The 25,291-nt window shown below is 33.8% G+C and overlaps 3 protein-coding genes across 3 annotated transcripts; 1 reads left to right on the plus strand and 2 right to left on the minus strand.

Annotated features, from left to right (window-relative positions):
- Positions 1–2,999: 2,999 nt before the first annotated feature.
- Positions 3,000–3,956, minus strand: LOC105090079 (olfactory receptor 5T2). Its single transcript, XM_010981268.3, has one exon. It carries the CDS (start codon positions 3,954–3,956, stop codon positions 3,000–3,002), a length of 957 nt encoding a protein of 318 aa, XP_010979570.3.
- A 7,462-nt stretch (positions 3,957–11,418) lies between these two features.
- Positions 11,419–12,357, plus strand: LOC116155227 (olfactory receptor 5T2). The gene has a single exon (XM_031459347.2). It carries the CDS (start codon positions 11,419–11,421, stop codon positions 12,355–12,357), a length of 939 nt encoding a protein of 312 aa, XP_031315207.1.
- Positions 12,358–17,765: 5,408 nt separating this feature from the next.
- Positions 17,766–18,713, minus strand: LOC116155228 (olfactory receptor 8H1). The gene has a single exon (XM_031459348.2). It carries the CDS (start codon positions 18,711–18,713, stop codon positions 17,766–17,768), a length of 948 nt encoding a protein of 315 aa, XP_031315208.2.
- Positions 18,714–25,291: the final 6,578 nt, after the last annotated feature.

The raw sequence follows: 25,291 nt of genomic DNA on the forward strand, positions 1-25,291 counted from the left end.
TTACCACAATAAAATAAGAAACAATGAAGTTCTGATACATGTGACAACAGGTATGAATCTTGAAAATGTGCTAAGTGGAAGATGCCAGGCACAAACTTTAGTACCGTTTGGTTTACGTGAAATATCCAGGAGAGATGCATTCACAGGACTGAATGCAGGCTGATGGTAGCCAGGGGCTGGAAGGGAGGGACGAATGCTGAGAAATTGCCTGATGAACACTTAGGAGCTATTGAAATGGAACTAGGTTGAGGTGTGGTTGCACAGCATTGTGAGTGTAATCATTGCTATGGAGTAATACCCTTTAAAATGATCAATATCACAGTATGTGAATTTTATGCCCATAAGTTATTTAAAAAAATGAATTTGGATATAATTTTGCATGTTCCATTGTTATCTGTGTGTCTTTTTAGTGAAGTTTCTGATTTCATGTTTTGCCTATATAATTTGTGTGTATTCTCGATAATAAAATTTGTCTATCATATGAATAAAATAGTCCTCTGTTAAATTTGTTTGTGATATCTTTTGTTTAATAGAAATTTTAAATTTGATGAAGTCATTAGTTGGTATTTGCAAATTACCCCACTTAAAAAGGAATTAAGGGTATTCTGCTTACTTTAAATACTCTGAAAATTATTAACAATTTCACTGTATTTCATAATGAAAACTTGTTTTTTATAATGAATATAACATAGTAATAAAATTGATTTTCCATAGTCACAGTAGTCATCTTTGACCTATTTTTACCGTAAAAAGTCCTTTTCTTGTAAAATGAAAACAGTTTGTACATCCATTTCTCTTCCTTTTACTTGGCTCCGATCCTATCAAGTGATCATTTTAACCGGAAGTAAACCCTACGTACAATTTGTCATTCATAAGTAAGTTGTAACTGGTTAACTGCATATTTATGCATCCAATGACAAAACACTATAATTTTGCAGATAGTTTAATTAATTTATGTTATCTACTGAATGTCTTATTCAGGAAAATTTTTCTTTCACTCACATGTATGATTTTGGCACCTTTCTTGGTTAATTCATTTAGCTATGCATTGTGTCCTGAATTTTCTGGCTCTATGAACTTATTAGACATTCAAAAATTGCTTCCAAAGTGGCTGTAACTTTTATACTCCTACCAGCAGGGTCTGCATGTTTCCTTTACTCCATCTCCTCACTAGCACTTGGTAGTCCCAGACTTTTCCATTGTTGCCAATGTTATGAGTGTGGAAGAGTGTTTTATATTATTTTACACTTACATTTTCTAGATCATTATTAAAGTAAAGTGTATGCATTGGTCTAAAGATGTTTCTTCTTTTGTAAATTTTCCATGTGTATTCTTTGTCCATAGTTCTATGGACTTTCAGCCTATTACTTACTGATTTAACTGATGCATAACTTTATTTCCTCTTGTCTATGGCTAGTTCTTTTACTATATCTGTTATTGTTTTTTATTTAGACCTTTAAAATGTAAAGTGTAAAATTTATTTTTGTGATATTGAATTGTGTTTAAAGATCTCTTCAATGCTGAATCACATACACACACACACACACACACACACACACACACACAAACACACACAGTGCAAAAGCACATTTGCTTGGTTGGATATGCGAGGATAATGAATATCAGTGACCATGGTTTAGTTTTGACATTTGAAGGAGAGGGAACCATGTGAATCGCAGTGGGGAGAGGCTTTCAGACAGGAGAGAATAAATGCAGAGATATTGTGTAGGAATAAATGCTGGTAAGAGATGTTCTTCATAAGAACAGTTTGGTTGGTATGTAAACTTATTCCAAACTTAGGGAAATAGCCTTAGTTTGGACTCTAATTCTGAGAAGATCATCTTGTTGGAATTAAAGAATAAAGATACTCCTTTAAGAAGAGAATGAGTTTTCACAAAATTATAATTAAAAATTAATAAATAGAAATGAAGGAGGGAAAGGCAAACACAAAACTTAAAATTACCTCTGAAGGACACATCCTTGCAATGAAAACATGGTCTGTTGGAAGCAGGGCTTAAACATGCACATTAGGAGAGACTCTTGTGCACCATGGTTTTGGAACTGAGAGTGAGGAGAGGTGGCGACCACCAGGACATCAGAGTGTTGTAGGACCCCCAAGGCAAAGGGAGCTGAAACCTGAGTCAGGACCAGGTCTGTAAAGAAACCCATAAAGATGGGTTGGGGCTTAGTGGTGCAGAGAGCCAAACACACAGGCCAGCTGTGCTTGACTCTCTGATGTGCTTGTCTGTCATTTTGAATGTAAATAGGATCTTGATAATTGCTAATGTTTTTAATGACTTTGTTTTCTATGAGAAACTAAAGATGCATTTAATGTTCCTGCTCTGAATGAAGTAAGAAAAAGGGGAGAAATGCCTTTTCACCAGTCAGAATGGTAGTGAGCTCAGGAACTTGAACACATTATCTATGGTCCCCAAAACACAGGCTGGGATTAGATACATAGTTTATAAATCTAAAGATGGAGGCAGAGTTCTATGAAATGGAGTCAGAAACCAATGACTTCATGCAAAGTGGTATGAGATCATGTGAACTTGGTTTTGCTATTGGTTAGTTGGTATTTGATCAAACTAATCAGATATAATTATAATGTTATTTATAATTACAAATGCTGGAGCCCATACATTTGAGTTATATGCAGATGGAAGAAAACAGTACATAACATTCTAAAGTAAGATTTATGTACACGCATGCCTGTATGTGTGTGTGTTACATCAATAGTACGGCTTTTGCATACGTACATGCATAAACATATGCATGTATAAATATGTATATGTATGTATACATGTATCAGTAGAAACATGTTAATAAGCAAATGGATGATACAATTTTTTTCTGCATATAAGAAGAGCATAAGTAGAAGGTTGACTATGATCTTTATATTATAATATCCAGGGAAAACAGAAATACATTAATAAACTGAAAGCATTTTCATCATGTCTTCTTGATGTTGAGACACAGAACATCATTCTCAATTTTTTAATTTAATTTTTACTGTGAAAATACACTTTATTGATAAACCAATTTTTCCCAAACACTTTCTGCATTGACTCTTTGATATCTTTGTTCCTCAAACTATAAATGATTGGATTCAGCATGGGAATCATGATGCTGTAAAATACAGAAACTATCATGTCATGGTCCAAGGCGTAGCTGGAACTTGGTCTCACGTACATGAAGAGAACTGTACCGTGAAAAATGGACACAGCAGTTAGGTGAGAGCCGCATGTAGAGAAGGCCTTCCTTCTCCCTTCGGCAGAATGCATCCTCAGGATGGCCAGCAGAATGAAGCCATAGGAGATCAGGACAATCAGGATAGTGACTACCTCAATAGAGCCCACGAAGCAGAAGAGTAGAAGCTGGTTTGTGTGAGTGTCAGAGCAAGAAAGAGCGAGGAGAGGAGGGATGTCACAAAAGACGTGTTTAATTTCATTGGACGCACAGAAGGACAGGCTAAATGTGGCCGCTGTGTGCACAGAAGCATTCACAATGCCACCAACATAGGAAGCAACGATGAGTGGCACATAGACTCTGGGCACCATGCTCACTGAATACAGGAGGGGGTTGTAGATTGCTACGTAGCGATCATATGCCATTGCAGCCAAGAGGAAGCATTCTGTGGTCCCAAAAGTAACAGCGAGAAACATCTGTGCTGCGCATCCAAGGAATGAAATGACTTTGTTTTTTGACATAAAATCTGCTAACATTTTTGGGGTAATGACTGAAGAATAGCAGGCATCCACAGATGATAACACACTCAGAAAATAGTACATAGGGTTGTGGATCCGGGAATCCCCCATGACCAATACAACCAGTCCTAAATTGCCCATCAGAGTAAAAAGGTAAATTGCTACAAACAGGAAGAATAAGATGCTCTGCAGTTCAGGATCATCCGTGAAGCCCTTCAGTACAAATGTAGTGACTTCAGTGACATTCTGCATGTTGACACCTCATGGAACAAAGTTAACCAAACATTACAATTCATTTGCTACAAAAGAATAAAGAACATTGTGACTCAGTGTAGTGACTCAAGGGAATATGAGATATGTCCTCATATTAATTTCGGGGGATGTATAATTTCCCAGGTGCAAATCAGGAGAGAGTGACAAGGCGGTGGGTCAAGTGTTCATGCCCCTCACTGCAGAATCAAATGAAAATACATGGGTGTTCACTTGCTGATTGAATTCATGCCATTTCTAAGCCATCATGTCTGCTGGTTAATTGACCACTGCATTCTGTTAGCTGTCTTCATATTAAAGCCCGTTAAAACACCAAGTGATTTGCTAAAAAATAATTTCCTTCTGACACTGAAACTCATGAGATAGTATATCAGTGTATAGATCATTAGAACAGAATATCAGCATTACAGACCTTTCAGTAATTGTAAAAAATGATTTGCTATAATTTGGTCACCTATAGAATGAGAACATTAATATTTATGCCACAATATTGAAATAACTACTTTTTTAAATGTGAGGAGGAATCATAAGAAGGCTAGCCCTGATACAATTCTTGACATTAGTTCAATGATATTCCTTGTTCAGGACAAATAACAGAATTTAGAATCTGAAAGGACGTGTTCATAGGCCAGATTCATGATTAAAAGCCACGTTTGACTTTAGATTTGCTCTCCAAAGTTTACCCACTTTAAAGTACCAATATATTTAAATGACCAAGGGGAGAAAACCATATGCATCCAGGCAGACTAATTAAATGTGTAAAGCAATAAAGATATGAAGCAATTTCCTTAAAATATGTCAGTTTTGGGTTATAAATTTAAGACTACCCTATAATTGAACTTTGTCATTAAATGCATGCATTTTTGAAGCATTAGAAAATATTGGATCACAAAATTAGTATTATAACTAATCATTGAATAGAAGTGGCAAGAACCTTAATCCAGCTATTTCATTCTTTTTTAAAATATATTTTTATTGAAGTATAGTCAGTTTACAATGTAGTGTCAGTTTCTGGTGTACAGCATAATACTTCAGTCATATAGGAATATACATATATTCATTTTCAAACCAGATATTTCATTCTTTACCATCATGTAACATATATGATTTGTGATTATTAATACACACCAAAACATTATTCTCTCAGGATAAATCCAATGAATCACATTTTGATCATATTTTTTTACTCTGTTCACTCTTTATGTCTCTGGATTATTCCTTAGAGAATAAAGAAGTGTTATGAATTGTGTATTCTGTTGATACCAAAAAATACAAATACAGCTCACCACAATTCTATTTTCTACATTACAGTGAGCTTAAATTGACTTGGGTCAAAAAGAGAGTGAAAGACTACAAAGTTAAATACTTCAGCTAAATCCCTCTTTAAACAGGCATTTCTGCTAGAGGCAAAAATGAAAGTTATACTGGGTACAACTAAGTCAATATTAGAATATATTGAAAGGAGTTAGAATTATGAAAAGAAACTGACTATAACTCTTGAAGAATTCAATAATCTACAATCAACTTTTAAAATTAATATAAGGCTTCTTCAAAAATATAGTTTAATGGAAGACAGAAAAGCCCAAATATCTCAGAATCAACACTGAAACACTAAGTTTGCAAAAGAGGAAAATTAGTAACAGCCAAGTGCTGAGCACAGGCCACAGGAACGGACTTCTGCATACATTCCTTCATTTCCCTTTTATAGCAAAACATCCCAGAGTCAAGTTTCAGTCCAAGGTCTTCCTCATGATGCATGTACTTTTCACCATCTTGCCCTGCCTCCTGTGATACCATGGTTTCTCTCTGTAAATGACTTCCTTCTTGCTACTCTCAGTGAAATAAATAAGATAAATTTAAAATTTGTATATCCTTCCATGAGAGACAATAATGATCCCCAAATGTCATATACCCAATGGCTGACTGACAGAAAATTTTCTCTCCATTCACTAATGTTCCTACTTTTAAAATAAAGCCTCTTATTCCCACTCCCTTTATTCGCCTTAAGTTACTTTCCGACAAAGAAATTACATAAAATATCTAACTTACAAATCTATTGACCTAAATATGTAAAGAGTCTTTCCTATTTATGTTCCCTGGCATTCTTTCACTCAATTTTTATTCCACTCTGAGTTAACTAAAAATTTCTATCTCAGATTTAAATACGAAAGCATATCATGTAGTTTGAGATTCAAGATTATAATTTCTGGTGTATTTTGTAAATGATGGAAAAGCTTTCTTCTTACCTGTAGAAATGAAGCTACTCATTTCATTAAGCCACACTATGCATTCTGAACATCTGAACTCTTATATCAGGTTCTCAAGCTCTTCTTGAAGTCTACAGGGATGCCCCAAGTAGAAAACACACTAATTCCCTTCTGGGACCAAAAAGGAGCAGGAGGATTTTGGTTTTTCACATGGTAAACAGGAGAAAGGTACACTTGTAAATAGTATGAAAGATATTCTAAAACTCATTGGGTAGTTTACAGAGAGGATAAGTTATAAATAAAGGGATAGGAAATATTGACAACAAATATAGGACAGTATGTGAATAACTGTAAAATTCTATGTAATAGAACATTAGAATCTTAGAGATCTAATAAAGATGAAGGTCAAAATTTGAGTTGTGTAGCATCTTGTGCCATCTTGGGAACCCCTTATACTAATGTATAGACTAGTGCTAGGCTATGTACTTAAAGAAATTCTTCAAAAAATTGTGAAAAATACATAGAGGTTTAAGCTTTACACTCAGAGATACTAAATTAATAGATAGGAAATGGAATCTGATTTTTAAAAGAAAGGAAGAAGGAAAGAAGAGATGACGGAAGTAAAGGAAAAATGAAAGATGGTACTGATATACATACAATTATCAAAAAAAGATCTATTTATTAGATGCATTCCCAAATGATCCATATATTCAATGTGACTCTAATTAAAATTAAACAAGCTATTTTTTAAAACAAATTGACAAGGTAAATCTACAATTTATTTAAAAAAGCAAAGAAAGAAAAGTAGTCAGAGCAATTTTTAAAAAGAAGAATAAAGTAAGATTTACATAACCTTTCAAGATTTCAATAATTTCAAGATTTGCCACAAAACTAATACATCAAGGGAGTATGGCACTGGTGAAAAGATAGACATGGAGGTCGGTGGAATAATCTTCAGCAATAGATTCACACAGTGCAGTCAATTGATTCTTGACAAAATTGCTAAGGAAAATCTACAGAAGAAGAATAGCATTTTCTAACGACATTGAATTTATAGAATAGCCTCATGTCACAAAAAAACAGACATGACTCATTCTTTGAATCATATATAAAAGTTGTCTTAAAATAAATCTTAGGCATTAATGTAAAACCCTAATACAATATCATTTTTAGAGAAAAAAATTAGGACAACATTTTTGTGATTGTGGGTTAGTCACAAAATTTTGTATAAAACACAAAATTCATGAACCCTAGGAGAAGAATGATAAATTCTACTTTGTCACATTTAAAGTTTGTTTTGTGAAAGACCCTGTTGAGAAAATTAACAAACCACAGACTGAATAGCTATTCAATAAAGAATATGAATATTGACTAAGAATATGAATTTATTGTACAGAATATACAGAGTACTTTAAAAACTCAACAATATGAAAATAAAAGGAAAGATAAACAATTAAAATATGGGCATACATTTGAATAGACACTTCACTAGAGAAGGTACACTGGTAGCAACTAAGCCTATAAAAAGTAATGTTCAACAACATTTGTGATTAGAGAAATACAATTTTAAAACCACAATGTGATCCCATAATATCTATCAGAATGACTAGAATTTTTAAAGCGTAATAGTAGATAAGAATACAAAGTACTCACAGTGATGGAGAGCAACCAGAGCTTTCATCCATCCACTGCTGGGAGGAAAGCAAAATGGTGCAGCTCACCCAGCAATCTCACTAAGTCTGATTTACCCAGGATAAAAGAAAACATGTCTACACCAAGACCTGTATGCCAATATTTCTAGCATCCCTATTCACTATATTCTAAACCTTGAAATAACCCAAATGCCCATCAACTATTGAATGGATAAGTGAACCATGGTATAGCTTTACAGTGGAATACTATTCAGCAATGAACAGGAACACAGGGAGGGTATAGCTCAAGTGGTGGAGCACATGCCTAGCATGCATGAGATCCTGGGTTCTATCCCCAGTATCTCCTCTAAAAATAAATAAATCTAATTATCTCCCCACTACTGCCAAAAATATAATTAAATAATACAATAATAACTGTATCAGTCTCTCACAGTCCCTTTGTGACTATGAATGGTTGAGAGCATGTGGCAAACTGAAGAAAAATATAAGTTCTACTGGATCTCCCTTGTTAACCAACGTTAATTTTCTCTATTTTGGTCCTAGTTGCATGCTTGTGTGGGTATGTATGTCTGTGTGTGTTTTATTGTATGTGTGTATATTAGATATTTTAAAATTTATTCTGCATAGATTTATTTAATCTGAGTAATCTATAGATAATCTATGCAATAGCTTCCCTATAGATTAATATTTAAGATTCACAAATTATGTGGCTTACAAAATCCTACAGAGCTTTAAACTTCTGAGGTCTCCTCCACATTTCCATGGCATTTTTTTTTTTTTTTTACTTTTCTTATTACCTTGAATAATAAACTTACAATAAGCTCAAAATGTATACTTTAATCTTTCTAACCAAGCACTTTGTAATTTGAAGAGAGTAAATGTGTAATGAATTTTATTGACTATAAATCCATCTGCTAGATTCTGCAAAAGATATATTGTGGTTTTACATTACTATAGTTTACCATATTTACTTACTTGTTGCAATGTAAAATGGCTTATATTGCCAGGATGAAAGCATTGGTACTCAGAGAAATTAGTGCTAACCCAGTGTCAGGGCTATGGTATAAGAATATGTCTCACATCTTAAGATTTCCTATATAGGGTTAGAACATGTATATGGTTTTTGAAGTCATCATTTTAAACGAGACATTGAAAACGTTATTCATTTTATGCATATTGACATGTAGTACATTATTTTAGAGCCATTTACTTTTTTTTATTATTGAGTAAATCATCATATTGCTGTTTGGAACCAGAAGATAATTGGGGCATATTCCCCTTGGGGCATCTCCTGTGGGCTTTACCAACAGTTAAGTAACTGAATATAAGAATCTGAAGGAACCCTATTCACAATGTACTGATGATTGCATTTTCTGTTCCACAGGTAAGAGAAATTTTCAGATCATCTGCAGAATATTTCAGGAGTTGGAATCTAAATTATCAAAATTAATTATGTTATAAAATCCTTGGTACCAAGGCTTTCTGTTGTTGCCATTTCCACTGGTGAATAGAACACATTCATCACAACATAATTCATGCAGTGTTTGTCTAAAAATTGAAAAACAATACTTCTTGGAACAAAACAAAAGCAAAATAGACAATACTGTTTCATGTTTGTAGAAGTAGTGAGAATACTCCCAACAGAGTGTTAAGTTTTTATTTTCCTTCTGGAAGAAGACAGAGCAATTCAAAGTAAAACGGGAAACTTGTCAACAGAAGGCAAGAAAACATTTGACCTACTCACCTATCTGGGGGCTTATGTTTTGATGTGAGAAAGATAATCAGTAATTTTTTTATGCTTGTTTTGTTAGTTACTTAATGCGGAAGCCACTCTAGCTTACTACTTGTGTCATAATGTTTCTCTCGTCTTAAGGGTTTGGAAATATCCGAATACATCAAAGATCATGTTTTATTTTATTTCAGTGGGGGTGGGAGGATGAGAGGGGGAAGATCAGATCCAGAATGATGGAAGGATATAGTAAGAGGTGGGAAAAAGTGGTGAAAAGCGCATGTACCCTGGGGGAGATCGGGACTCAACCTTGGCCGGCACGTCTTAGCTGACAGGGTTTCTGTAAAGGTGAGATAGAGTAACGTGTGCAAAGCCCCCTTCCTACAGTTCAGTAACTAGCTGTTATTATTTCTCTCCTCCTTTTTGAACTTAGTGTTTCAATACTCAGCGTAAGGTATTTGGACCTTTCCACCTTGCCTTAAAGTCGTATATTGACAGTTCTTTCTGGGTGATCTTGGCTTTGTCTTTTTCAGAAGGTTGCTGGTATGTACATTCGTCTCCTTCTATCACTTTTTCTAATCAAGATGGCTCTTTCTCTCACGGATGGAATTCATTTGAATGAATTGAAACTGGATGAATTTAAATAATGTGCAGAAGATTATTTGCAGCACATTAGGTACCCTGAAGACTGACTCAGATTTTTTGAAGGGTAGATTTATAAAAAATAAATGACTTAAACAAAAACTATCCTCCAACTAGTGTTATAATTACAGGTGAATAATAGAACTCTGAATTCGTGTTCAGGTAACACTGAGAGCCCTAATTTGATTAACCATGGGACAACACAGGAAAGACTTTTTCTATGCCTTCTAATTTTCATTTCTTGCTAAGTTTTTTTTAAAAAAAACCCTTAAATATTAAGGTTGATGTCTAGGTGCAAAGATTGTTTTTGTTGTAGTTATATTTTTAAATGACTAATCTCTGAGTTTATTTAACTGTTACTTTTAGATAATAGTTACCTACCTGTCATTTTCCTGTATAAAAAAATCAGTGATATATAATCAAATGTTATGCTGTAAGAGAAAAAAATCATATTTCTTATTTTTATTATAATTCTCCTATTTCACTACAGAATTTCAGAGAAGAAAATGTATCAATTATTGAGAATTTAGATTCCCCAAAACAAAACGAAAGACCAAATAGTTACCCAAAAAGGACAATACTGAATATAAGTTACCATATGATTTTATATTCAATCATGGCAATCAATTCAATTCTCAGAAAAAAATTAATTAGTTCTTTTCAGAAAAATCTAATGGAGCTATAAATGTTTTTACAGAGATTAACTCATAAAATACTACAATTCAGTAGGCAATTAGTCAACCAAACAAATCTTTAGTCCATTCTACATTTAAAGTCACTTTAAATATTTAAATTTATTAATACACTTTATTAATATGTATTCTGCTTTTGAGATAAATATTAGTGTAATAATTACATAAGAAATCTTTCTTTAGCTGTAAACTTTGTGTTTTAGTGTGACTGCATAGGAAAAAAGCTAATAGAATTCAGTAGAAAATTAATCATCTGATTTGAAAGGTTTTAGAAATGACAGGAATTGAACCAGTGAGTTAAATCCCAAGTCTTCCATCTGATTCCACAGTGAATGGTGTCAACCTTCGGCCCACCGTCTTATCACTGTCTCTGGAACTGCTGCTGGGAAGTTTTGCATTTTCAAGGAATAAATATGAGAATAAAGTTCACATTTCTTAAGTCACAATATTGCTCACTCTTGTCGTAGCACTATGAATGATAATTTTACGAATAAATTCAAGTTTGTTTCATGAACGGTCACCATGCAGAATGTCACCAAAGTCACTCTGTTTGTACTGAAGGGCTTCACAGACAAGCCTGACCTGCAGATCTTCCTGTTTCCCCTGTTTCTAGTGATCTACCTGTTTACTCTGATGGGAAATTTAGGACTAGTTGTGTTGGTCACCAGGGCTTCCCGGCTGCACAACCCCATGTACTATTTTCTGAGTCTGTTATCATGCGTGGATGCCAGCCTTTCCTCAGTAATTATCCCAAATATGTTAGTAGATTTTATGTCAAAAAATAAAGTCATTACATTCTTTGAATGTGCAGCCCAGATGTTTCTCATTATTACTCTAGGGACCACAGAATGCTTCCTCTTGGCTGCAATGGCATATGATCGCTATGTAGCAATCTACAACCCCCTCCTGTATTCAGTGAGCATGGCGCCCAGAGTCTATGTGCCACTCATCGTTGCTTCCTATGTTGGTGGCATTGTGAATGCTTCTGTGCACACAGTGGCCACATTTAGCCTGTCCTTCTGTGCGTCTAATGAAATTAAACACGTCTTTTGTGACATCCCTCCTCTCCTCACTCTTTCTTGCTCTGACACTCGCACAAACCAGCTTCTACTCTTCTACTTCGTGGGCTCTATTGAGATAGTCACTATCCTGATTGTCCTGATCTCCTATGGTTTCATTCTACTGGCCATCCTGAGGATGCATTCTGCCGAAGGGAGAAGGAAAGCCTTTTCTACATGTGGCTCTCACCTAACTGCAGTGTCAATTTACCATGGAACCATCCTCTTCATGTATGTGAGACCGAGTTCCAGCTATGCCTTGGACCATGACATGATAGTGTCTGTATTTTACAGCATCGTGATTCCCATGTTGAATCCAATCATTTATAGTTTAAGGAATAAAGATGTTAAAGAGGCCATGAACAGAGTGTTTGGGAAACTTTGGTTTATCAATAAAGTGTAATTTTCAAATTAAAGATAAAATTGAAACAAATGAAGAATGATGTTCTTTGTCACCATATCAAGAAGTTATGATAAAATGGTTTTAGTGTAGTAATCTCCCCTATTCTTTTTAGACATCTTTATATAAAGATCATAGTCAAACCTCCACCTGTGCACTTTCCACACAGGCAGAAAAAATGAGTCTTCCATTTGCTTCTAACTTAATTCACTCAGATACACAGACACATAGACAGATGGGTACAGATAGGCAGATACTGACTGCATCATCGCAAAAGTATGAGTGCTGACACAGCAAAGTATGACAGGCTAGTGGCTTAAACAGCTGAAATTTATTTCTCACTAGTCTAGAGACCACAAGTCTGAGTTCAGGGTGAAGCCAGAGTTGCCTTCTGCAGTCTTGGTCTTTGTATTATCAATTGCAGTCTCCCTCGCCCTGTGTCTTCACGTATTCTTTTCTCTCTGTGAGTCTATTGCATTAGAGTCCACCCTAAAGATTTCATTTTCACTTAATTATCATCACAAAGACCTTATCTCCAGACACAGTCACATTCTGTGGTACAAGGATTAGAATTTGAACACATGAATGCTGACATATATCCTCTGTTTATTTACACACACACAGTCGCATATGCATGTTCTCTTTTCTTTAAAATGTATACTATTAACTTTCATCTCAATGCAAGTTAAGTTGGATAGGGTTCCAAGTTGCAATTGCAAGTAACTTTATAATTATATCTGACAAGCTTGAGCAAATACCACCCAATTGATAGCAAACCTATAGCTGACATACCCCTGTACCACTTTCCATGGAATCATTGATTTGGACTCCAGTTTAAAGCACTTTTCTCCATCCTTAGATCTACGCATGGGCATCAATCTAATCCCAGCCAGTGAGTCAGGGATCAGAGATATGTGTTCCAATTCCTAGTTTCACTGCCATGATGCTTGTGAGGGTACCTTTCTCTTGTTTTTATTTGTTCATCCAGAGCGTGTACATTAAACTCATTTTATAATTTTCCACAGAATACAGAGGCTAGGAATTAGCATTTATCAGGATTATACTTAAACTCAAAAATGACAAACCAAGTGCAATTTACAGGGTAAGGTATATCTGCTCTTGGATTTGGTTCTTTCTGAACTAAGCCCCTCTACATCTTTCTGGGTTTCCCTACAGGTCTGATCCAGACTCAGCTTTGCTCTCTTTTCCTTTGGCCCTTACCCCTCTGTGATGTCTTTGCAGATGCCACCACTCCTCATCGCTCAGGCTTAAGAACCAACATACAGAAATCATCCCTACTACGCACACTTTTACTTCTGCTTCCAGCAAGACTCATTTTTATTGCAAGGATATGTGCCCTTCAAAGATCATTTTTCCTTAATTTCTTCCTTCTTCCCTTCCTTTCTTTCTTCTTTCTTTCCTTCTTTTTCATTCCTCCATCATTATTATTTGTATTTTGTGAAAACCCTTTTGATTCCAGTCTTAGAACATAGAATACAACCTACATATATTTCCCTAAAGTGGGATTACTAAGTTTAAGAACAACTTGACAGCATAAAGAGAGAGCATTTCTTGATGAAACATATTCTTCCCAATTTTTCTGCATTTTTTTTTTCTATTTGGAAAGCTCTCTCCACTGCTATTCACACAATTCTTTCCTTTAAATCTCTCTTCTTAGTGAAGATCTTATTTGACAGTTTATCTGCTTTACGTCTCCTCACATTCCTTGTTTATTAAATGCACCATTGCATTTTTAATTATTTTGCATAATATGCAGTTTAATTTCTATTTGATTTATTGTCTAATCTATTTTCCAGAGTTTAGAACAATGTCTGATACATATTGTTCCTCATAAATATTCCTTTAATGAATGAATATTATAGGTTAAAAACTGTGAATTTTTTTTTTAATTCAACTCAGAGACACTTGTAAAACAGAGACAGCATTTTTTGTGTCAATGTTAGTTATTGTTTAGATTTTCTGGTTTATTATTTCCTTTAAATATTTTCCTCTTCTTTTCATTAGTCTATTTTGCTCTTCTTTTCTAGTCTTCTGAATTGGATATGAATTTTCCAAGGAAAGTTATGTCAGTGACAGCCCCCATTTTTTAATATGTCATATTTTTGCTATCAAGCTATTTGTTATTTTTCTTATTTCTCTTTGAATTGGAAGTGGTTTAGTAACTTATCTTTAAATGCCTAACTGAAATTCTTTTTATTTGTAACTGAAAATGTTTTTATTTGTCATTTTTACCAGACAGAATAAAATTTTTAAATATTCTGAATTCAGAGCATTGTTTTCACTAATTAGGGCAGTTTTTATAAATACGCAAGTACACTTGAAAAGAAACTGAATTCTCTCTTATTTATGGTCAAAGCTTAATATCTATATATTAATTTCTATAAAATAATCATATTTAATGAGTGCTTTAAGTTTCTATGCCCTCTTCAATGTTTTCTCAATTAAAAATTTTAATTGATGTGTATTAGGGTTTCTTAATGTTGGTATGATTCCATGTATTTTTGTCTTTTCGTTTCCTCTGTGAGAAGTTTCCTGTTTTATAATATTTGTTGCTATGTGACTATTTTGCACAGATAACACTTATCTTTAAGTTTTCATCATGAATTAAAGTCCATCAATACAATGTATCCTTTTTTGTTTATTTTAATCTTTCCTGCAATCTCCGTTTTTGACATTAAAATGACAATCAATGTTTTGTTTTCGTATGTATTACCTAAATGCACATTTGCCCATACATTTATTTTTAACTTTCTGAAACAAAATTTTTAATATATTTAGCTTTAAAAATACTATCTGGGAAGTTTTATTTTAAAGATATGTTATGTGCAAATATATTCTGTATTTTGAATCAACATAATATGCTGATAGATTGGATGTGAGACATATGAGAAAATGTCAGGATTATTTGTATGTCTTTGCCTAAATGAGCACAAAGATGGCTTCCCTTTACATACAATTAACATTTAGATATTGCTGGTACCTACCTGAAAGTTATCTTGTGAAGATAAACCATGTTAATTATATCTCTAAAACCCTTTGAACATTGTCTGGTGCATAGTAAGTGCCTAGCAAAGTATGTTATCACCATTATATCTATTAACTTTTTTGAAGCAAACACAGCTATTTATGTTTCTAACATGCTCTATTCTTGTCTTATTTTCTTGATCATATTTTTATTAGATAGCATTTTGGCATGACACCATGAAAAAGAGCATTATGTTGTAAGTTATTTCATACTACATTTTACATTGAATTTAATTGCAATTTTCTCTACTTAAGTGTAGTCCACAAAGTCATAGAATCTGTAGACTGTATTTGTCAACACAAATCAACAGGATACATTTTGTAATCATAGAAATAATTGAAAGCAAAGTAAAAGCATAGTTTATAAAAAAGACTAGGAAAATGAAAAGAGCACATAAATGTATGAAACAACATAATGCTTATAAAAGATGAGAGACGAGCCAAAGAAGCATAATTTGAACAATTGCAAAACAAAACAAATAGCATTAGCTGTAAATATAGAGTCTAGACAGCATGGATATCAAAGCAAAAATAAGTCATAATAATTTTAAATGGCATTCACATTGGATAAGGAAATTTTTAAGTAAATTAAGTAAAGGAAAATAATGTATATTTAAAAGATTTGAATAAATTAGTTGACAGTTTTGAATTTGTAAAAAAATTTTTTAAAATTAACTTAAACATTTTGCACTTTCACATTTTATTTTTAATATTTAACAAATATTTAAAAAAGAATCGACTATAATTTTATAGAGAAAATAATATAAATTTCAAAAATAAAATTGTTATAATCATTTTTTAATAAAAGCAATCTATATGTTACCAAAGTTTACACACAAAAAAATCTAATACTTGGAAAATGGAAAAATATGTTCTTAAATAACCTTGAAATAACAAAGAACATGAAAATTCCAATTCTAGATTATGTAAAAGAAAAATTTTAAAATAAAGGAAATTTTAGCATATTATCTGACTAAAGTTTATGAGTTGCCACACAATCTGAATACATTGTAAATTCATAGCTTTACAATTTATCTTTGTTAAAAAATTTAAAACAAATGAGTCAAACATTTAATTCAATATTTACTTTAATGATTATAACAAACCTATAGAAATTAGGAGAAAGGCAATAATTTTTTAAAAAATACACAGAATTTCAACAAAGAAGCAGTTTACTGAAGCTTGCTGACGCATCATACAAAAGTTAGCTTTTTGAAGTTTTCAGGTAGCCACCATTACATGCAGATTTAATGTGATAAATTTACAAACATGTCATGTCCAAAGCATTGCAAAATGACAGTCTGAATTTGTCTCATGTGCAAACAACACATTCAGCTTAGGTCTCAATGACAAAGGAATAATCAATGGTTAAACCTGTAAGTGTACACAGAATGCTTCAAAAAACTACATAGGAAATAACAGAAATATTGCTTAAGTATTTAATATATACATATACATACGTAACTGCCCATCTGGAAGAACATGTACACAGCTGTTAATAACTGTTAGGGCAGTTCCATTCTTTTAAATTTTTCAGTATTTTTCAAATTTTCTCGAATGGTAACATATACCATTCTAAATCCAAAATTGTGAAGTGCTGTTTTTCCTTTGCCTTTTGTGTTTTTGTCCTTTAAATCAATCAAAAGTAATTTATAAAACAGAAGGGAATATTCTTTAAGAAAAAAGCCCATGTGCATTAAAAATACTCAGGAAAGTGAGTATTGTGATTATGATGGCCAGCATTTATTGGTACCGCCTTAAATGTTTTATATCCATTATCTGATATAATCTTTATATTAACTATATGGACGTGGAATAGTTACTTATCTCATGTGGTCAAGGACACTTGAGACTGAAGAGTTTCAGTGATTTATTAAGGGTTATGCAGCTAAAAGGATAGCAGATCTAGAGCCTGAATTCTGGAGTGTTTGCTTCTAAAGCAAATCCTCATAATCACTCTGCTATGTTGCTTCTCCATAAAATATGAAATAATCAATAAAACTGTTATCGTTGTTCCCCCAATGGAGCTTTTTATCCATAATGAAATTCTCTGAAGTTGGAGTATGCATAGGAATTTGTACGATACAGTTTAAAGATGACAACTATATTTTGTTTCATTTTGCAAATCAGTTGCCCTTAAAAACACAAGTATTTAAACCATAGATTTAACATTTCATAGTTTCCAATTACCATATGAATTTCTAAAGGCATATGCCTGGAAATGCCCAGATCATAGTCAAGCAAAAGATAGTGCAACAGAAGAAAAAAAAATTAAAGGATTCTACTGTCTCTGGAAAGACAGCAAGGAAATACACTGTAGGCAAGAAAAAAAATATATAGATGAATTTAAAAGTTTAGCATCACTGTTATTTTAATTGCCTGGATCCATCTCTCTTCTGAGTGACTCTACAGAGAGCATTTTTTACTTCTTTGTTCCTGAGACTATAAATGAATGGATTCAGCATGGGGATCACAATGGTATAAAAAACAGAAGCCATTTGATCCTTTCCCAAGGAGTAAGATTTACTTGGCTTCAAATAAGTAAAAATCATAGTGCCATAAAAGATGGTGACTCCCAGGAGATGCGAGCCACAGGTAGAAAAGGCCTTTTGCTTTCCGGAAGTGGAAGTAGTTTTCAGGACAGTAGACAGGATGAACACATAGGACACAGATATTGTGATAAGAGACACCACTAGGGTGGTGCCAGTGACAATGAATATCATGACTTCGATGTCATGTGTGTCAGTGCAGGACAGGGCTAAGATTGGGTATGTGTCACAGAAGAAGTGCTGGATTATATTGGAGTTGCAGAAATGCAATCTGCTTATGCAAAGGACATTGACAAAGGAGTCCAGAAAGCCAATCAAATAGGACCCAAGGATGAGGAAGCAGCAGCGTCTCAGGGACATAACTACGGGGTAATGCAGAGGGTTGCAGATGGCTACATAGCGATCATAGGCCATTGAGGAGAGAAGGAAACATTCAGTGGCACCCAGGAAGACGAAGAAGTACAACTGGGTGAAGCAGTTCATCCGTGAAATAGACTTGGCGGAGGTCAGTAAGCTCTCTAAGGTTTTAGGGGTGATGACAGTTGAGTAACTGAGGTCAAGGAATGAGAGGTGACTGAGGAAAAAATACATGGGGGTGTGAAGCTGGAGATCCAGGCGGATTATCAGTATCATCCCCGCATTTCCCAGCATGGTGATCAGGTACATCAGGAGAAACAGCGTGAAGAGGGCCAGCCGGATCCCTGCAGAATCTGTCAGCCCCTGAAGGATGAAGCTGGACACTTGCGTGTTATTCCTTCCACTCATAGTGTTCAAATGCTATAAACTGTTGAGAAATCAAAGCTAATACTTAACAGGAAGTATGTCAAAAAGATTTGGGTTTATATGAATGCCATGACATTTATATTAGTTTAGTGTTTATAGAATGTGACAATAATACAGTGTACAGAGTATGGAGAGAAAGCCCTTAATTTGATCAAGAAATATAGGAATAGATATAAACTGAAATTTGGATAAAATATAATAAAAGTTAATATAGTGGTTAATTACAATAACCCTGATACTATTCTAAATGCTTCCTGTTATTAATGCATTTAATCTCCTTAAAATTATTATATCATAGGTAGTACATGTAGCCACATTTTTAAGGTGAGAAAAAGGCACAGAGAATATAGGTAACTTATTCAGAGTCAGTTATTCAATATTGACTCTGGAATTCTAACAAGATCAATTAACTACAGAGAGCATGCTCATAACACTATGTTCCTATTTACAATTAATTCCAGAAGACCTGATGGATAAATTCTAGGTACATAATAAACAAAGATAGAAAAATAGTTTTAATGCATCATGTATTGTCCTTTTGTTTACAATTTTATTTAATACAAGATGACAAATTTCAACCCTAGAGGACTCTAGTAAGGTGTATTAAAATTTTAGATCCCATATTAGTATTAATTTCCAAAACATATAATGTTTTCAAAGCTTGACCCTTCAAAACAATTTTTTTCTGAAAATATGCACATTGCTTGTAAACCCTGCCCCCTAATTACATCAATTCTATATCTCCGATTCCATGAATCCTGGCGTTACTGCAGGGTAAGGTCTATATGTTGTATGTACACATGCTCTTCTGGTTATGTCCCCATTTTATTTGATCCTAACTAAAACCTTCTAATTTTGAGAACAATACTCACTGTGAGCCAACGTTGGTGAAAAAGTATTGTCTTCCAATATTATCTGTCTAGAAACATGTCAACCTCAAATTTTTCTCACAAATAAAATGTGAAAACCATTTAAGTTGAAAATTTCTGTAATATAGTATTTGTTTCTTTGGAGATAAGTTCTTTTTAAATTTTAGTGCATTCATTTTGTTTTATTCTGGGGTGAAAAAGAAATCCACCTAGAAATTTTGTTCAGGTCCTGATCAAATGTAAAATTTGCCAGGAAGTTATGTCTCAAAAGAGTATCAGCGATCCACTGTGCATGTGAGCAGAGCAGAGTATGGATGGCCTCTCACCCTGATGATGCCAGGGTACCTCATATACTGGAGACTGATGATAATGCAACATTTGCTCATCCCTGTGGACCAATTTTCAAGGAAGACTGCTTGGCAGGATTCCAAGGACAAAAGTTTGAGGATTACCTGCAGCTCTGCTGGGTTTTGATAAGCTAGTAGTCTTTTACCTTAGAAGCCACACAATGAAGAGCCTAATGGTTTGTGCTTCCTTTGTGATGCTCTAAATTTATGTCTGGGGTGATAGAGAAACTATTTCTAGAGAAATAATTATCCTATGACTGAAGCCATCAGGGACGGAAAGAGATTTTTCATACAGAAATTTTATATTTTAGTGTGTGATGCTATTAAATGAGTAAATATACTCATTAAAACAAAATTAGAATATAACAAAATTCAAAGAATGGTAAGAAAACAACCAAAACTGCTGTAACATTTTGATAAATTTCTCCCAATTACTTTTTACATTTATAGAATGTTTATTTGTATACCTCTAGATCTGCATAACTATTATGAGCCTGTATATTCAGTACCCATCCTCATTTTATAACTAAAATTTCATAATATACTACTACCAGTGTTATATTAGTCTTTCATAAAACCCATCATTTCATGTATTATGCATTGATTGATAGTCCATGACTAATTTCCCTCTAGAAATGTTCATCAGATGTCAATGATTTTATTGAATATTATTTATCCAAGATGAGGAAACAAAAGAAGGCTCTAAAAAGGGTTAGACTGAGAATCAGATTAAAGTAGCCTTGTGAATCTTTCATTAATTCATGATAATAAAATCAAGTTTCATATAGATTTAAAGATGATTCTTACAGGAAAGTCTGCTCATCCTCCTGAATTTCAGGAGATAATTAGTTGGTATGGATAAAGAAGGTAATTTTGCATATATTGTATCTTTGATGAACTTTGGAAGGGCAATTTTACTCATCAAAAGTTAGTGCTGCTCAAACATGTGTCAAATAATATTCATATTTTATGAGAAGGCAGGACAAATGTAAACAGAAAAAATGTTCTCTGCCCTTTGACCTCCTCTCTCCTCACACTGTGCATTGTGTATATGCAAAGTGCTTCCGCCAAACCGCCCCCATCTGCAGAAACACCTCCTCAACCATAAAAAGCAATAATCTCCTAGTGTCAATAAGAAAACTCCTTAAAACATAACATTCCTTCTTGATCTTATTAGGGGCCATGGCGACCCATGCCCCACTACTCGCTTTGTATGCTGAGATCTGGGTTGTATAAACTGTCAATAATATGCTATAAAATGTACAGTCCTCTGTTTCAAAAATTTTGTCCTTTGACTTCGAATGGGTGGAACAGTTCTTGTAGCTTTCTGAGAGGCTGTTCCCAGGTTATAACCCTCAGTTTGGCTTAAATAAAATTTTTCATCTATTTCTTAGACTGACTGATTAATTTTTCATCAACACAGGCTTATTTGGAGATTAAGAGGCCAGCATAAACCTATTTGATACTAGGTAACTTTGGGAGTTAAGCCAAAAGAGAGACTAATGGTAATTTCCAATGTAAATGACACCTCAATAACCATGGTGATTGCAAAATTACCAGGAGCAAGTTTTTCTTGCTAAATATTTTCCCAATCTTGAACCCATTTTGTCCATGTTTAGTCTTGTTTATGATTTCAGGCTATTCTTATACCATTTATTGTGTCATCACAGAAATGAAAGTCTGATCAGAGATTTTAAATCTTTTTTGATTTAATGATGATATAGTTTAATTCCCTAGCTCATTACAGCTTTAAGTATGCATATACATATATATATATATATTTTTTTTTTCTTTCTCTCCTGGGTTATTCTAGTTATTTTCATTTGCTTTTTCCATTGACACATGAAAGAATGATTCTTCTTACTTTTTTGGATAAGTGCTATTAAATTATCTTTTTGCTTTCTAATTAACCAATGGTTACCTGTTTTATCACCTTTTCCCTTACTTTATTAGATTTGTGGGGGACAACAAATAATTTTCCTTCTACCCTTCTAGATTTTTAACTGAGACCCACTCTCAGTAATAAAAAACAAAATAAGAGGAGAAAAACAATCAGAAATTTAATAACATGTATACCCCCTGTAAACATGGGACACACCCAGGACAACTGAGGAACATCCTCTCCAAATGGCCCAGCCCACCACCTTAAGTACCATCTTCACTTAAAGACACAAGAAGATGTTGGCAGGGAGGATAGGAACCAGGAAAAGCATTGGAAACAAGAGTATGTTTGTTAATGTATATTCAATTTCCTGCCTTCTTCATTGATAAGAGTTTCTAGAGATTTAGGCATCTTTCTCTTCCTGGTACAGAGATATCCTTACAAATGGAGATACCTTTTTTAAATGTAAATGTCTATTACAAAAACATAATTTTTATTTAATTTTCAGAGCTTCTCCTGTGCCTATTGCTTCTTGGAAATAACCACCTCAAGATAACCTTTATGGCAAAGAGGCATAGTTTGGCATAGGAAATTCTGCTCCCCTTCATACTGAATTCTGTTCTTTCTCTAGCACCTGTTAATATTTACTTGTTTTATTTTCTTTTTGATACCTGTTTAATAATACAGGAATTTAATATCTGCATTATTCATCTGAGTGCTACTTTAATTTTAATTTATATGTAGAGATATTCATTATTATCATTGTCATATAGTATATAGGTAATTTAAAGATAAATTTAAAATTTTCCTACTTGACTAAGAGCAATTCAAGATTTTTAAAAAAATTTGTTCTTAATTTTCAAGCTGAAAGATCTATATTTTTAACCTTTAAATATCAATTTTAAATTTTATTGCATTGCAGTCAGAAAATGTGACTCCTTTAAGTTAAATTTTGTAAATTTATTGAAATTGATGAATTAATTGAAACCATTAGTATAAATGATTCATTGAACCGGGGAAAAAAGTCAAATGGTGATATGAAGTCTGGCCTTATCCACTACAGTGTTATAGATTACAAATTCTCAGCTAGATTGAAACAAACAAACAAAAAAACAGTACAAAAATTAGTGATATGTTAGAGGGTAAAAAGTGCTATAAAAATAAATACAACATAAAACAGCTTAGAGGATGGGGGTTCTGGAATAGGGGCATGAGGAAACAATCAGAAATAATATAATCAAGATAGGTTGAAATAAAAAAGTTGGGGAGGGAAGAGTTGGTCATGCAGGTTCATGGCAGGAAAGTGGTTTGGACAGGGGGTCATCAATGCCAAGGCCTTGTGCAGAGAACAGTCCATAGAATTTGAGAGACAGAAAGGACTATCTAGTAAGAGTGTTATTCTATGATGAGAGGGGGGACAGGAGCAGTATTTGTACGTCAGTGGTGGTAAGTGCTGTGGAGAAAAACAAGTGGGGAGGATGCACGGAGACAGTTGGATTTTTTCTTCTAAAAATACATTTCTTCAAAGAAATCTTCAGTGATCAGGTCACACTGAAAGAACTGAAGTAGAAAATTGTACAAATATCTAGAGGAAGTGGTAAACAGGCAAATGTAATAAAAAATGTTTGATGGAAATACTTTATCCTAATGTTTTGCATCACTTTATTATGGTAAAATTTGTGTAAAAAATATAATATACTGGAGTTTGTATGTTGATTCACTGATAATCTGTCTTTTTAGAGGAATTTATTACACTTTATAAATATATTTTATTTTTATAGATATATATAATGTGTATATATATTACATATTATTTAATGATATATAATATATATTTATATTTTATAAATATAAAATTATTTATTTTTCTCTAATGTATTTATATTTTATAATACCAATATTTCTATACTTTCTTTTTCTGAGATGTATTTTTTCTTTCTTATTTACCTTCTTTAGCTATTTTTAGATAGATTTTTTTACCATCCCCTTCCCCTATATTTTGAAAAGGCAAATATCCTATGCAGTCCTATGTTATTTTACACTACTTTCTCCAATTCTCAGATAATAATCTGGAATTCATTTCTGAATGGACCTCTAATTTTTGTGTAATGGCACAAGAGTAAGTCTGACTCTACCTGCTATCCACAAGCCAGTCTTGTTTTATTTTCATGGAGGAATTTGTTTCTTCAGGAATTTCTGCAAAACTTCTTAAAAATAAAACAAGTTAAGAAACAATTTTATTTCTTTCTTTATTTTCATAGAAAAAGGTGGTGAAAGGTGGTGAAATGGAACACAATCTTAAGGACACAAATGGTTAACAGGACCATGACAAAAGCACTACAGCTTTACTAGACTGAATGAACACTAGTCAGCTAGAACTCCTGACCTTAATGAATCTGTCACCATGCTCCATAAGCAAACAAAAGGAAAGAAAATATTTACTTACATATTTCATATGTGATACATTTGCTACACGTTTTCTTGTGGAGCACAAATCTGAATAAACAAACTTCTCTCAAAGAGCGAAGGACAATCTTGAATAAACTATCTTCTCTCAATCTTGTCGGAAAGAACCATTATAAGCATACACATTTTCTTTTAAAAGCAGCTCATCAAATTAACCTTCAGTTCCTTATGTTACCACAAAAAGTAAAGACCCTAGTTCTTGTCATACTCGAAATACAAGTTTACAGTCGGAAGACAGTGCGTTGTGTAGCAAAATATTTTAAAAGATTTATTCAGAAAAGGAAAAGTGCACCTCCAAGGACGGGAGGCGGGCTTCCCCAAAGGAGGAAAAAGCGTTGGCTTTTGTCCGCTCTTTCCCTTATACCCTCGCTCAGAGGTGGCCTTTTGATTAATCGAAGGCTTTTGTCTCTGGAGTGCTTGGTCATGTTTGGCCCCTTTGTGCACATCCTTACCCATGGTGTACACCCCATAGGAGGTGGTAAACAGCAGTGTTAATTAGAATACAATGAGCATTGGGTCATGTCTGGTTGAGTCCTTTCTGCTACTATGCAGTCAGGGCTGTCGGGTCCTAACCGGTTTCTTGCTGGCTCTCATTTAGAAAAAATAAACTCCCTTTATGCTGGAGGCGGGCATAATGCCATTCTCCAGACCATCCTCCCCCTCCCCCACCCATCTGCCTGGTGCCCCCACTTATCTAACTACCTGACACTTCCAACATACATTTTAAATGTGATTGCCCAACTCCCCTGGTTACTACTCAGTGATTCATGCACAGGAAAGCAGTCCTAAGGGTTACATCTTATCCATAAATCCATTCAATGGGATTTATGTTGAAGTCTCTTTTCAAGGAAAAATAAAACAAAACCCCGTTCCTCCTTTTAATACTATAGACTTAATGAAGCTTTTTCTGCCTGGTTTGAAGAAATGAGAATCTCCATCAATACCTCCAAAATGCTTCAGGAATTGTGTTACAGTTAGCGCTTCATTTATACACAC

Source organism: Camelus dromedarius, chromosome 12 (assembly GCF_036321535.1).
Source record: "Camelus dromedarius isolate mCamDro1 chromosome 12, mCamDro1.pat, whole genome shotgun sequence".
Classification (NCBI taxonomy): Eukaryota; Metazoa; Chordata; class Mammalia; order Artiodactyla; family Camelidae; genus Camelus; species Camelus dromedarius.

Coding starts and splice junctions, on each gene's coding strand:
- LOC105090079 (XM_010981268.3), bottom strand. CDS start 3,956: ATGCAGAATGTCACTGAAGTCACTACATTTGTACTGAAGGGCTTCACG.
- LOC116155227 (XM_031459347.2), top strand. CDS start 11,419: ATGCAGAATGTCACCAAAGTCACTCTGTTTGTACTGAAGGGCTTCACA.
- LOC116155228 (XM_031459348.2), bottom strand. CDS start 18,713: ATGAGTGGAAGGAATAACACGCAAGTGTCCAGCTTCATCCTTCAGGGG.